The following is a 13,857-nucleotide window of genomic DNA, read 5'->3' on the forward strand; positions in this document are numbered from 1 at the left end:
ACCTGGGTATGTTGCTGGGAATGCTGTAATATTTACACTTGTACTAATACCTGTATTAGCTACATTACAGCTAGAAAAGGTATCATCAGCACAAATTACGCTCTCATCTTTCTCTCACTGCATAGAGGTCTGCCATGAGGCACAAAATTTTGGATTATAGAGCAGTGTCTCGCAGCCTGCATTTTTTTCTCACCTGGAGATCAAGGAGACCACAACAACATCCCTATGTGGGTCTTTCTTTTGGGATGTAGATCTTGCACTAGGAAAAACTTTTCAGTTTCTGGATAGGAAAGGTAGGTTGTAAACTTGAAATGTGGGAAGAAAATGAAGAAACAGACATATAGTGTCTTACAGAGTTTATTGAATTGGCTCCAAAACTGAAAAAATACCCTTCATTATCGAGGTTTGTTAAGTTAAACCTAGCACAGAATGTTGAAAAAAGAGAATCTGTTTTTTCTTGCCTAGAAGATAATTGTTGTTCAAAAAACAAGCAAGAAAATTATTCAATACTGTATTTATTCTGTCTTTCCAACCCACAATATTCCTTAATTGCTACAGAGTAATCGTCTTCTTTTGCAGATGAATTATTGTACATAGTTTAAATTGCATCTGCTCATTAAGAAAGAATTTTTTTTTTTCTTTCAGAGGTTTTTTGTCCTGGATAATGGAATGTTGAAATATTCAAAGTCACCAATTGATGTAAGTAAAGTTGAAGACCATTTTAAAATTTGTATTGGAATTCAGCCTGCCAGGGTGATTAACTCTCATACTCACTCTAGGCCTATTTATGACAGCGCACACATGAAAGTTGTTTTCAAAGAGAGATCTGTATATGGAAAGCATGTAAGATTTTGGTTGAGTTTTGTCCTCAAGAATTCTACCTTTTCTTACTTCTATGAAAATAAAAACTACATTACTTAAAGTAGTTTATTTAATGAAGGTGCTTGAGAGATTAGCCTGACCATGTGTTTTTCCTTTTCAATTTTTATGTCAGTCAGAGCTGATTATTGTGAGACATGTGGAAAGGGCAGAGAAGTGATTACAATGTACTCAAGAGATATAAAGGGTAGCATTAAATTAGTTAGATCTGATACCAATAACTATCAAGTGGTAGGAGCAGGGAGCCGAGTACTGTCTAATTTTCTCTGATTCTCACTCACCTGTAACTGTGTATTGGTGTGAAACAACACACTTCAATTTTGGAGTTGGCTCTGTACCGAGCACTTCTTGTGAGATACTTTTCTCTGTCTATAAATATAGTAAGTGGTTAGTCTGACTACAGGTTTTATTTTTTAATATGGCTTTATATTAAAAAATTCATAAAATGGGAAACCATTTCAGCACCAGATATTCTTCTGTTAAATATAGTGAAGAAGTGCGTGATACTGCCATTTTCTTACCCTGCTTTTTGATTTTAGATACAGAAAGGCAAAGTCCATGGGAGCATTGATGTTGGTTTATCAGTTATGTCTATAAAAAAGAAGGCTCGTAGAATAGATCTTGACACAGAAGAACACATCTATCATCTGAAGGTAAAAAGTGGTGCAAATACTTATTCTCTTTTCACCCGCAGTGGAAATAAATAAAACTATAAAAGGCGTGCAGAAAAGTAGTTTTTTTAATGCTTTCCTGATAGTGAATTTGTTTCCAGGTGAAGTCCCAGGATTCATTCGATGCATGGGTTTCAAAATTACGCCATCACCGGTTGTACCGTCAGAATGAGATTGTGAGATCTCCAAGAGATGCTAGCTTTCATATATTCCCTTCAGCCTCTACTACAGAATCTTCACCAGCTGCTAATGTGTCGGATGGAAAGGTATGTAGTGTTCTTTTGTTGAAAACTCATGCCTGCCAGGCTTGCTCATGAGCAGTTTCAGTGGTCTCTGCTTGTAATGCCAATAGAGAGGAGTTTCCACTGTGGGAATCAATGGTCAGCAAAAAGCTGTATGTGCAGCTGAAAGACTGTCTAATTTAGCCTTACTGCAGCCTTCACCAATGGGCTGCTGTAGAGATCTAGCAAAGAATTCACCATCCCTAGAACAATTTGCACTTGCCTTTGTCATCAGGGATAAATCTGTTTCTTTACTGTTTGATAATGTTCTTAAACAACAGCTTTTCTAACTGGTAGTTAGCAAACACAGTTTGCTTGTGAGGTTCTTGGTTTGGTTCTCCAACATGCTGTTCAGAAAAATCTGCATCTTGGGCAACTACATAGTCAAATCACAGATGTCACTGAAATCACAGTGCAATTTTGTTTTCTTATTCTGAAGTAGTATGGTGATTACACTGACTAAGCAACATAGCAACAGTAAATTTAAGCATTTTATTATGCCTTAGGTGCAACAAAATAGCTTCCCCTGGCAGTCTCCTATACCTTGCAGTAACAGCCTTCCTGCCACCTGCACTACTGGTCAGAGTAAAGTAGCAGCCTGGTTGCAGGACTCTGAAGAGATGGACAGATGTGCAGAAGGTTAGTCTTTACCTTTTCATGCCTTGTTCTTTCAGCAAAACTTGTTGATATAAAATAAGAAATAGTCAGTAAACTGGTTAAGTTGCATCTTTACATGAACATGAATTAGCTCTTCAGGTAGTTAGATGCTTGTGGTAGGAATTTCCCTCTCTGCATGTTTTGGGATATTGCTTTTACAATTTATCTTAATAATCTGTATTATCTTAATGGATATCATTGCTAAAATATGATCAACTTTTGAGGTCCAGACTTGTTGCTGACTCCCATAGAAATAACAAGTGCTCAACATCTCTAAAAATAAAGCTTTTACTTAGATGCCTTACAAGCAGGGATTTGGACATTAAACTTTTATAATTCAATAAAGTGTGAATGATGGACATCATGGCAAAAAAAAAAAAGTCCAAATTGAAGCACCTAATGTAATTTTGTTTTATATCTGTTAGATCTTGCTCATTGTCAGTCGAACCTTGTGGAACTCAGTAAACTTCTTCAAAATTTAGAAATACTACAGAGAACTCAGTCGGCACCAAATTTCACAGACATGCAGGTAAATATGCTTGAACATAAATCATCACACTGAAACATTTGTTCTTTGTGTTAAGGGAAATATAGAGATGATGTCTGTTAATGATTTTCTGAAATCATAGTAACTCTTGGATGAAAGGTTTATGCTATGTGTTTATCTTAATCACATGTAATAATGTTTCATGTGTAAACAAATAATTAAGACGTATTAATTATTTGAGTTAAATAGGACAAATCAAATGATCAAGTCATTTGCAAAGCAAAACTGAGAACTGTTACAATAGAAATACACATATACATTGAAATTATATGTAAAGAGTTTTTATTGTGCAGAGTAAGATACTATTTTAAGTTTTTTTTAAGGGGTGGGCATCCAAAGACCCTCAAAGATGAAGTTGCATGCTCTAGAAAAGAGGGCATAGTACAAAGGTCCCAAAGGTTGGACCGTTTCACAGTTCAGGGTGAGTTTTCCTCTTGACCACAAGAAAGGAACAGCAGATCCTAAATCCTAAATACTTTTTTCCTTTTTCAATCAGTCCCCTTAAATACACAAATCTTCCAGTGGTGCATGTGTTGCGAAGTCTAGTTCCAATGAGGTAACGAGACTTACCATTGATTTCAAGAAGAGGTGAAGTCTACATTTCTCTGAGTAGTACCAAAGTAGAAATCCATGAAGATTTCAAGATCTGGTCCTGAATATTGTGCACTCATGAAGAAAGTATACCAGTAGTTTTGCTAAATAAGCTAAATATACCACGTGTTTATAGAAGTGTATGGATAGCTACGGCTGGTCACTGCTGTAGTTGTGGGCCCTGGCAGTGGCATCCTTCTCCTTACTTTCTAATTTGTAGATGTCTAACGCTGCAATTCTTTACTAACTTGCTGTACTGTCTGTGTTGCTTGTGTCTACTTAATAGTACTTTGTCGCTTTTAACTATTTGTATAATGTAGGCTAACTGTGTAGATATTTCAAAGAAAGACAAGCGGGTCACAAGACGATGGAGAACAAAAAGTGTCAGCAAAGATGCAAAAATTCAACTTCAGGTACTGAATGCACAATGTTTTACTTTTTGCTGTACTTTTAGATTAACTTTTAAGCATGAAATGATATATTAGCTGAAAGTAGGAAGTCAATCTACTGTCTCTTATGTTCCTGATGAAGTAAATTAAATTTCAGTTTGTTGTTTAAAACCTAGAGAAAATAGTGAGAAAAGTGTTGATTTTACTTTCATGAATATGAAAACATTGCCATCTAGGGAAAGGAGCGGGATCTGAATACTAGTCAATTAATGTGCAAACAAGGCAATATGCATGCAGCACATGGGGATACTCATGTTCTATCTCAAACTTGGCAAGAGGGGCAGTTGAGCAGGTGATATCAAGCTAAAAGCAGAAAACATGAATGAAATACTAAAGACACCAGTTGTCTTTGTGAAGATCTATACTATGAATGTTGCCAATGAGAAGTATTTTCACATGTCTTGTCTTATGGAAAAGGCTAGTATGGGAACAAACTGGATAAATCAAAGAATACATTACATGAAGAAAGAATTTACCCCATCCTGGCTTAGAGCTGAAAAGTAAAAGCACAGAAATAAGCATAACACGCTTGTATTACTGCTAGATCCAGGGCGTCTTACTGTGTTTTGTCAGTAGTTGTATGTTTTGAGGCCTAATCCAAAACCTAATCTTTTTTATCACTGAGCAACTGATAATGAAGACTATATTCAACTGATTTCAGGAGCTAACAATCACCACTGTGCTGTCTGCTACAAAATAAATAAATGTCAGCAAATTTGATCCATTTAAATTCCTTGGAATTCATGCAAACTTTGAAAGCCTTTAATATGTGCCCTAGAGGCACAACAAGGAATTCTCTGTGACTCAGAGGCACAGTAAGGAGCTCTCTGTGACTCATTTAAGATTAATAATCTTAAGAAGAAATTGTAGTTGCATCAGCCTTCTCTTTGCAGCTGTAGTAGGTGATTTTTCTTTCTACCTGTTATACTAGATAACTCACAATAGTTTGAATAATGAAGCATCTGTTAGGATTAAGAAGGTTTATTAACAAGGGAATTTTGGTGATTGATGTCATGTCCTATTACCTGCATTTGAAGGATCACTGTGTTTCCCTGCTGCTGAATAACATAGGCAAATAAAAATATCAGGAAAGTGGATGCAAGTACTTGGTGTCTATGAAGAGACACAGTCAACACTGCATGTTCTTCTTCCATGCCGCAGTGGTCTCAGAGAAATTTCTCTCCACAAAAATGATGAAAAAATGATGAAAGCAGTCAATGTATGATGATCTAGGGTGGGTCATGAGGAATTATGAGCTGTTCCTTTGTTGTCTGCACTTTGCCAAAGTGACACTGGTCTGGTCTTTTGTCATTTTGGCACCTGACTCTCAAACTGCTGTTTGTGGTTTGGCAGGAGTTGTGCCTCAGCTCCTGAAGTTCTCAAATACAGTCGGTTTGCAGGTTCCCTTGAGAGAGTTTGTGTGCATAGCACTGCTCTACATGGATCTGTCACTTCTGGGCTGGTAATGGACTCTGCCTAACCTGAGTCAGCATTAACTCCTGGCAAGCTTAATGCTGGAAATGTAAAGCTTATTTTGTTAAGCAAAGCATTAAGTTATTGATGATTGATTTATAAATTAATTTGCAGTGAAACAGAAACAATAAAATTATTCTAAATTATATGGAAGATGAAGACGTCTTTTTGGCTGCTCTGTTACCTTGCCTAGTTTGATGGGCTCAAGGCATTGTTTACTCTTCCAAGGGCTGTCCTGTCCTGTGAATGGTCTAAAGCTGTGATCCGTGGAAGATGGCCTCACTCTGACTCATTGTGTTATTCCTAATTTGGTCATGTTGCCATTCCACTAAAATGTGGATTTCCTCCCATGCCTAGGTGCTTCTTAAGCTTACAGTCACATTTTGTTCTTCTGTAGCCATTCCTTCTAGCTTCATTGGCCTTCCTTATAGGTCATTTTTTCAAGACTACTCAACTCTTTATAAACTTTTTATCCAGGCACCCACTACTGAGAACCACTTTATCTAATTTGTGATCATTTCTTCATGGTGCCTATACATGATTTGCTATTAAATAGTTGACATTTAGTACTAAGAAAACTTCTGTTGTCCTTTTTCTTTCCCCATGCCTTTGTACATCTCGTTAGTTTTAGGGGATAATGCTAATTCTAACATACTAACTTTAAGCTAGTTGCATTATTAATTCCATTTGAAGTACTTGCACCTATTTATTTTAGAATAAGCAGTCATTAACTACCATCAAAAGACCCTCTGATAGTATGATGTTGAGAGCCATCCTCCTGGGGAGCATAAAAATTAGAGTGCTGTGTATGCAAGTGTCTTGTTCACGAGTAATGGAGAATGAGAGTGTAATTTTTTGCTAGCTCAGCATCCGCTGTGAAAGATGCAAGGAGAGAATTCTTCCATCCAGGTTTTATATTATACTTGTTACCAGATTTTTGTTAATAAGACAGCTTTTGTTGTATTCCTGCTAACACATTCTGTAATGTGAATGCTAGGTGTATAATGTGTTTAAAACACTTTTTCTTGTAAGAAAAGCTGCTTGCTTTGTTTCTTAGAAATACGTATGTACTTATTAGGTATACCAGTTCTGTATGCAGTTAACTTCGCTCACACAGCTAATCCCAGTGACTAGAATGGGGTTACTCCCCGAAGTAAAATTGAGCATAGCATGTGTGTATATGTTTGCAGGTTTGGGGGTTTAGTATTGCTAAATTGTTTAGAATTAACAGCTTAATTTACAGGCCTTTACTCAAGAGTAATACATGGACTGCTTCTCTGAAGAAAGATTGCTTTTATGAACGAGGTTTATTTTGTTTTTAAAGTGTATTTAAAGTCTTATGAAAATGGCTCACAACAACAGGTTAGTTGACCTGTATTCATTCATTTTACAAATAATGCTTTTGTACAAAACCTGAGGGTTTGGTTGTTTTTTTTCCCATTGGGTAAAAGACCTATTTGTCATTCTCATGACAATCTACAGATCTTCAAAAGAAGAAGAAAAATATTACTGAAAAGCAATAAAATGAACTAACAATTTAATTTCCCTCAAGAGCTCAGAGCTGTGAAGTTCCAAGACTGTTTTTTGTTTGGGGTTTTTTGTTTTGTTTTGTTTTCCAGGGAAAGTAGTTTAATAGAGAACTATATAGTATGGAGCAACCTGAAAAGGCAGCTTGCTCTACTGAGGCTTTCAGCTCAGAAATGAAACCAGACCCACAGACTGGCTTATTACCTTTTCCCTTAAATCAGTATTTCTTTATATCATAACTCAGATTATGACCTCACTTTCTCTTGTGTTGAGGGGAGTGTGTGGTTCTGCAGAGTTCATTGTTCCCATTTTAATAATGCATACCTGCATTCATAATCTGGCAGCCAAATATATATTTGTGCATGTCTCTTTCTCTGTACATATATATATTTATTTATGTCCCTATTAGTTAAACAAGAATATTCTTCCAAACTCCTATTCACAGGATAGACATACTGCTGCAGAGCACAAAGAGCTTTACATTATGCATATGATGCGTTCTCTGCTTTAACAAAGTTTGTACTCTATATTTTAGAGGTTATGTACATGTTTTTTAATGTGAGAATTTTACAAAATATTACAAAGCAAGGCTTCTCTTTCTGTGATCATTAGACAATCCTTCCATTGTCAGTAACACTGCGACTAGTATCGGCCAGAGGGTGGAGGGTACGGTCATTCTCAGATGCAGCAACCCCTACTAGCAGGAGTGTTACAGGAGCAAGACACTTTATCTAATATTGCACTACAACATCCTGTTCTTCAGCATGGTGTCCATGTATCCAATCTACACCTTTGTTATTTATATGGCGCCCAGGCTGCTTTCAGAAAAAGTATACAGATTTAAAAATACTGAAGTGGCTATTGGTGAAGATATAGGTGAAGAAAAATGTAAAGGGTTTGAAAATTGTTTTCTAAAAGCAGAAAGGTGGATTTTCTAGTCTTCTAAAATCTTAAAATGGCTTCAAAATAATGACATTTTGATTAGACATTAAATAGAAGGACTTCGTGATAGGTGTGGAGCTCCTCTGCATTAGGCAATTACTTGCTTGACTTTAATGTACCATGATGAATTTTCTTAAAAGTAAAATAAAAGTGAAATTAAGCAGGATGATGCCAAAAGTTAGGCATGCAGAAAAGGAAGTAGTTGTTGGAATACTTAGTTTTCATTTGTGTTGCTTTATTCGAGTTTTTGCATTGCTTTGGAAGCCAAGCCTTCAGTAATGTACGGGAGAAGTAGTTGGAACTCAAAAAAGTGGTGTGTGGAGAAAATGCACAAATAGGCTCAAGGATGGACATGGAAATGCTAGAGCTGTGCACAGGAATGTTTACATAAGCAAGCTCACTCTAACATACACACTGAAAAGTTTTACCATTGAGATGCATGCATCTTCAATGACCACAGTTCATGTGCTTCCACTAATGCAAAGTGATGTCTTTCAGAATTCATCTTCTAGATGGTCAAGTGACCCCCAGAAGGAGTTTGGTTTTTGTGTTTTCTGCCATGCCATAGCATCCTTTTTGTTTTCTTATGCCATAATTGCCTTATGGCAATGCTGATAAATTTTTTTTTTTTTTGGTAGTCTTAGTAAGTGCACTGCAGTCCAACTCATCTGGAGATAATTTTAGTGAAGTATCTAGCTTTTTTATGTCTCTGGCATACACAACTGAAAACATGTGATATGTCCTCAGAATGTGTAGGCCATAAGAGTTAACAAAATTGAAATCCACTTAAAGACTTTCCCTCTCCCTTTTCTGATCACCTTTCATCTTCCTGTGTCCCATCACCCCTTCCCTTCTCTTTTTCTACTTCCTTCTCTTCTTGCATTCACTGTCAGGAAGGGCCAGCACCGAAGGGCCAGTTCAGCACAACACGACGCCGGCAGAGACTAGCAGCTGCAGTGGCTACAACAGTGAGTGGATTTAAAAATCAAGGGATAGCTCTGAAGATGGGAAGCTGTGTAACAACTTGAATGTGTAATAAGCTTATGAAAATGTTTCTTGCACTTTTTGGAGGTGTCCGTGCTACCCACTTTCAGCTGAGTTCCTTAGAAGTGGTCAGGCCTGACACCAATGAATTCCATAAATGTGGATTTGAGCTTGTTTTCGTGGTACATGTCCCTCCTCCTTTATGCAAGTGCAAGTGACGGTTAGACTTAGGCCCTGCAGTATTTGGACATGTCTTTGACATACTCTGCTATATACTATAGAAAATGGAAAGGAATGATGAAATTCTGTTAAAAGATTCTCGTGACAGTCTATAGCAAGACAGCAGAACCAAGGAGATTTGTTACAAACAAGCATGGAATTATAAAATTTCCTGGGTTTTTTTTTTTCCTTTTTTTTTTTTTTTAAGTAGCATAAGGTTAGCCTTTTCATTTGAGACACTTTCTGTTTACATTCCATAATCCCAAAAAGTCATATTACTACCTCTAGTGTCTGTATTTAGTCTTGCTAATTCTCTAAGTCTTTGACACAAAATCTGGAGCTATGAAAGCAGGTAGGGAAGACTCTGAGCAGCCAAAGATAGAAGTGAACTTTAAATCCATACCCCTTACTTAGCCCAAGCAGTGAATGTCTTCACCAGGCTAAAGTATTCCAGGGTCTGCTGCTCCAGCCCATGGCTAAAATCCCCTAGATCAGACATAGCTTCTGCTTAAGCCTGAATACCTTGAGCTCCTGCTACCTGAACCACAAAACTCAGTTACTGTTAGGCCCTCCTAAAAAGCATGAGAGAAATCAGTGTTCCTCCAGTTCCCAAATTAACTCATCTAAATTTAATACCCTGTAATCAGTTGATGCTGAATGCTGTGCTAAATAATTGACTGGTATTCCAACCTCATCGGTCTGCCTGCCTAGCAGAGAAATCAACCTGCTTTGCAGTTTATGTGGCTGAGTAGTGTCAGTGGGACGCTCTAACCAGTAGGTTCAGTAGTAATTAAACAACATTGGCAAGAGCCGTACCAAGGAGTATTTAAGTGGGGGAAACATAGCTGGACTTAGATTGCAAGACAGTAGGAGTCCAGGGAATTGCTGAGTTGTTACCTGCAGCTGAAGTGAAGACCTGTTGAGGGAGGTCTTGCAGGAGCTGGAAGAAGCGCAGGAGGAAGGAAAACGAGAGGCACCAAAATGACTCTGCAGCTGTTGCAGTGGTCGTGGCAATGGCCCGGTCTTATGGCTGATGCAGCAAAGTGCTTGTCTCTTCCAGACAGTGAAGCTGTGTGTATAGACTGAGGGATACAGAATTGCATCAGTTAAATGCATGGCAGAAAGAGGAGGTTTTCCTTACAAACCACTCTACCAGGAACAGTCAGTTCCTCTGTGAACATGTAGTTCTGAAGAAGGTGATGGATGAGTGTGTGTTACGTCCCTGGCGTAAAGCAGAAAGTCAGGACAAGGTACATCTGAGATCATGTCTGGCAGAGTGTGTGTATGGAAGAAACCAGAGTGATGCATCAAGAAGCTAAATATTTTTAAAAAATCCTCCAAAACAACAACAACAAAAAAAACAACCAAAAAAAGATGACTAATAAAGTCAGAATCAAGTCACCATGGATATAGAGAGAAAGCACAGGAGTGAAAGGAAAAAAGGGGAAGAGAAGTATGTTGGCAGTGTTTCTTGGACTGTTGCCTATTCAGAAGAATGAAAGAGTTTGTTCAATGTGGATTTTTTCATCTGTTGTGGGAAGTAGCTTGGAAACTTTTCTAAAAGATGCGTATGAGGAGAGTTCACGTCAGTTAACAGTTCAGTATTTTTGGTTCTTGTATTTAAAGCAGTCGGCAAAGCACCTAGTTGTCTCTGTCATGTGAATGTGTATTTCTTGGAAGCAGTATGACAGTATTTGTAGAACATGTAAATGCTGTTTCTAGGACACACCTTGAAAGGTTATTTTTCCAATAAACCTCACTGCAGAAACATTGTTTTTCAGCCTGGCCAGCTGAGGTATGAGGCAGAAATGATGGATCTAAAGCAGGTCTCTTCAGCTAGGTTCATCACAAAGTGACTAAAAAGCCCTCACCATGTGTGGGCAGCCTGCCTGCAGCTCTGCCAGTCTATGTGGGGCTGGGGCAACCTGCCCCATCACCACAGGCACTTGGGACTGTGGGGACTCTCCCTCAAGATCCTTCATTACAGCCAGGATCAGCTTTCTTTCCTGCCTTCTGCATGGGCCTTAGGGTTGGATACGTGCTCCCCACACACAGAGCTATCATGCAGCCACCTCCTCTGCCCTCTGGGAGCCACCTGGAGCAATTGAACCTTTGTGGTGCTCCCAGTCAGAAAATTCTGGGAACATGCTCTCCGATTTAAGAATTGAAAAGGTTTTGTAAAGGAAACCTGAAATGAACATACATTTAGTCACATTAGTCAGTTAACCTAGTTTTGTTGGGCTGTTGAGAGAGGCAGTCTGGTTCTCGTGAAGAAGATAATGGGGTAAATATCCAGTACGAACGGAAGGAATTTATTCTACATCTCCTGTTAATGAAGTCCCCTTGATATGAGGTAAAAATGAGGTCCAATAAAAAATGCCTACTTTGTTGATATAGCTGGAAATCAAAATACATGAGAGAATAAAGTTTATACTGGATAGGTGCCATAGACCTATTATTTTATGTGCAATATGTATCTGGAAATTGAGGAAGAACAGGATGGAAGTTGGTATTTTGCAGATTATGCTCATGAGTGGAATGAGATATGATGAATAGATCCAACAGGATTTTGAGGGTTGTATTGGTGAATCAGAAACCTAAAACATAGATTGATGGCAACTTTTACAGGAAGGTATTGATAAAACTATTCGCTGATCTAATCAAATAACAAGGTACCAATTTCAAATACTGATGGTAGTATAGAACTTATCTGTTGATAAAAATTTTTAGTAATATGACTTTTTATGTTATCTGCTGCTCTTTATCATGCCTCAGAAGACACATTTTATATTTTGGCCCCATTTTTCATATTTGAATAATTAACATTGGGCTGCAGTGTGAAAATTCTTGATTTATACATTTCATCAATGTAATGTAATAAATTAGATTTAATGTGTTCAATGTGTTTAACAGTGCTTAATATTTAAGTAACAAAATGTAGTTCTGCATGCCTTTTCTTTGCATTTATATTTGAAAATTAGGTTCTTGGCTTGATTTTTATACAAATGTGTTTAAATGGTAAAATTAAAATAAAATACAACATACACTCACAGACACACACTTCACATATATAACAGTGGCAGCCATACACTGTATATGTGGCAAGTAGGTAACTGTTCAATACACATGATACATGTATATATTTATAAAGATTTGCATATATGTTTTTATTACCTGAAAAGTATTACAGTAAATGAAAATCAGGTGCAGTTTTGATTTTTTGGGGGTGTTGTTGTTTATTTGTTTAGTTAGAAAGACTATAGAAAGACTATATGCTTTTTCCGTCTTCGTAGTTGCCCGTACACTGAGTTTCAACTCAAGACTTACCAGTAGTTTTGAAAAACTTCTATGCTGTATTTGATAATAATATATCTTATTTCTAGATCTGTGGAGGAGCTTGCATACTTCAAATGTTGGTATTGTAGCAACAGTCATACTACATGTACTCTCAAATGTCCAAATATAAAGCAGTATGTGTCATGGTTTAATTTTCCAGTCATCTTTTAAGCATTATGAAATGGTCCATTTTTGTAAATGTTAGAATTGAAATGCTCCATCATTAGCTGTTAGCTATGTATTTAGGCCGCCTTTTGTCTGTTTCAGTGAAAAATCTCAAAAGGGAATTCTGCATCAGCTGTGCTGAGATATAGGAAAGTAAAAAGTTACGTGTTCACTTTTACCATGTTCTTCACATTGTGAACCAAGTCTTTTGTCTTCAGAAGAAATTTGTATTTTGCTTCAACAGAGTCCGAAGGTTGGTTGCACCTTATACAGTACTTCTTCACTGTTTCTCTCTGTAGGTCCCTTTCAGTGCTACAATGTCACCCGTTCGACTGCATTCATCTAATCCCAACCTTTGCGCAGACATTGAGTTTCAGACTCCCCCAAGCCATGTAACGGACCCTCTGGAGTGCTCTACTGAGTACATGAAACTTCAAGAAGAATTCTGCCTGATGGCACAAAAAGGTAACTGGAAATGTCAAGCCCTTCCCTTATTGCGCTTCTCTGTTATGTTTCTTTATTGCCTTCACTTAGTTATGGCCAGGGCATCTGTCTGCTTAGATGATACTGTATAAGAAATTTCAGCTGGTCAGGGGCTTACATAAAGATAACATGTATTATCCTTCTTACATTTTCCATGGATGTCATGAATCTAGAGATAGGTAAACTGGTAAGAAATTTTTTTTTAGAAGTCTTCTGAACTACTTCTGCATCTTGTGACTGAATTTGCAAACATATTGTTTCTCAATAAAACGGTTTATCTCTCCCCAGACATGAATCAGAATGTCACTGCTACATATAATGTCCAGTTCATTTTTGTGCAATGTTTTCTACATCAGTGGAAACAACAGAAGAGCTTATTACTAGAATGTACTTTAGAAATGGCATTTTATTGCCAATAAATGAATGGTCCTACAGACTCAAAAATACTATTTTTAAAAGGGTCTGTTATCAGTTCGCTATCTGTTATATAGCAAATATAGGAAAAACATGAGACTGATATCTTAAAAAATGTCAAAAACCTGTTTAAAGACCAAGTAATCCTCTTTATTAGTGCAATATTAAGTCTTAGCAGAACTGATTTTTTGTTACTCTGAAGAGAAAAATAAAAAAACAGAAAGAAAAGAACACACTCT

General features: G+C 37.3%; 1 protein-coding gene across 10 annotated transcripts in view; it reads left to right on the forward strand.

The window, feature by feature from the left end:
- The window catches only part of OSBPL6 (oxysterol binding protein like 6), a 111,103-nt gene that overhangs the window by 69,849 nt on the left and 27,397 nt on the right, over nucleotides 1–13,857 (forward strand). For 6 of the 10 annotated variants that reach the window (XM_069781547.1, XM_069781544.1, XM_069781551.1 and 3 more), the window contains 8 exons: nucleotides 646–699; nucleotides 1,419–1,532; nucleotides 1,652–1,816; nucleotides 2,338–2,470; nucleotides 2,914–3,017; nucleotides 3,947–4,039; nucleotides 8,911–8,985; nucleotides 13,021–13,186. In XM_069781547.1, coding sequence (XP_069637648.1) covers nucleotides 646–699; nucleotides 1,419–1,532; nucleotides 1,652–1,816; nucleotides 2,338–2,470; nucleotides 2,914–3,017; nucleotides 3,947–4,039; nucleotides 8,911–8,985; nucleotides 13,021–13,186 — 904 coding nt within the window. The remainder of the gene's footprint in view (nucleotides 1–645; nucleotides 700–1,418; nucleotides 1,533–1,651; nucleotides 1,817–2,337; nucleotides 2,471–2,913; nucleotides 3,018–3,946; nucleotides 4,040–8,910; nucleotides 8,986–13,020; nucleotides 13,187–13,857) is intronic. The other 4 variants (XM_069781554.1, XM_069781549.1, XM_069781550.1 and 1 more) reach the window with 3 other exon arrangements.

Source organism: Haliaeetus albicilla, chromosome 4 (assembly GCF_947461875.1).
Source record: "Haliaeetus albicilla chromosome 4, bHalAlb1.1, whole genome shotgun sequence".
Taxonomy (NCBI): domain Eukaryota; kingdom Metazoa; phylum Chordata; class Aves; order Accipitriformes; family Accipitridae; genus Haliaeetus; species Haliaeetus albicilla.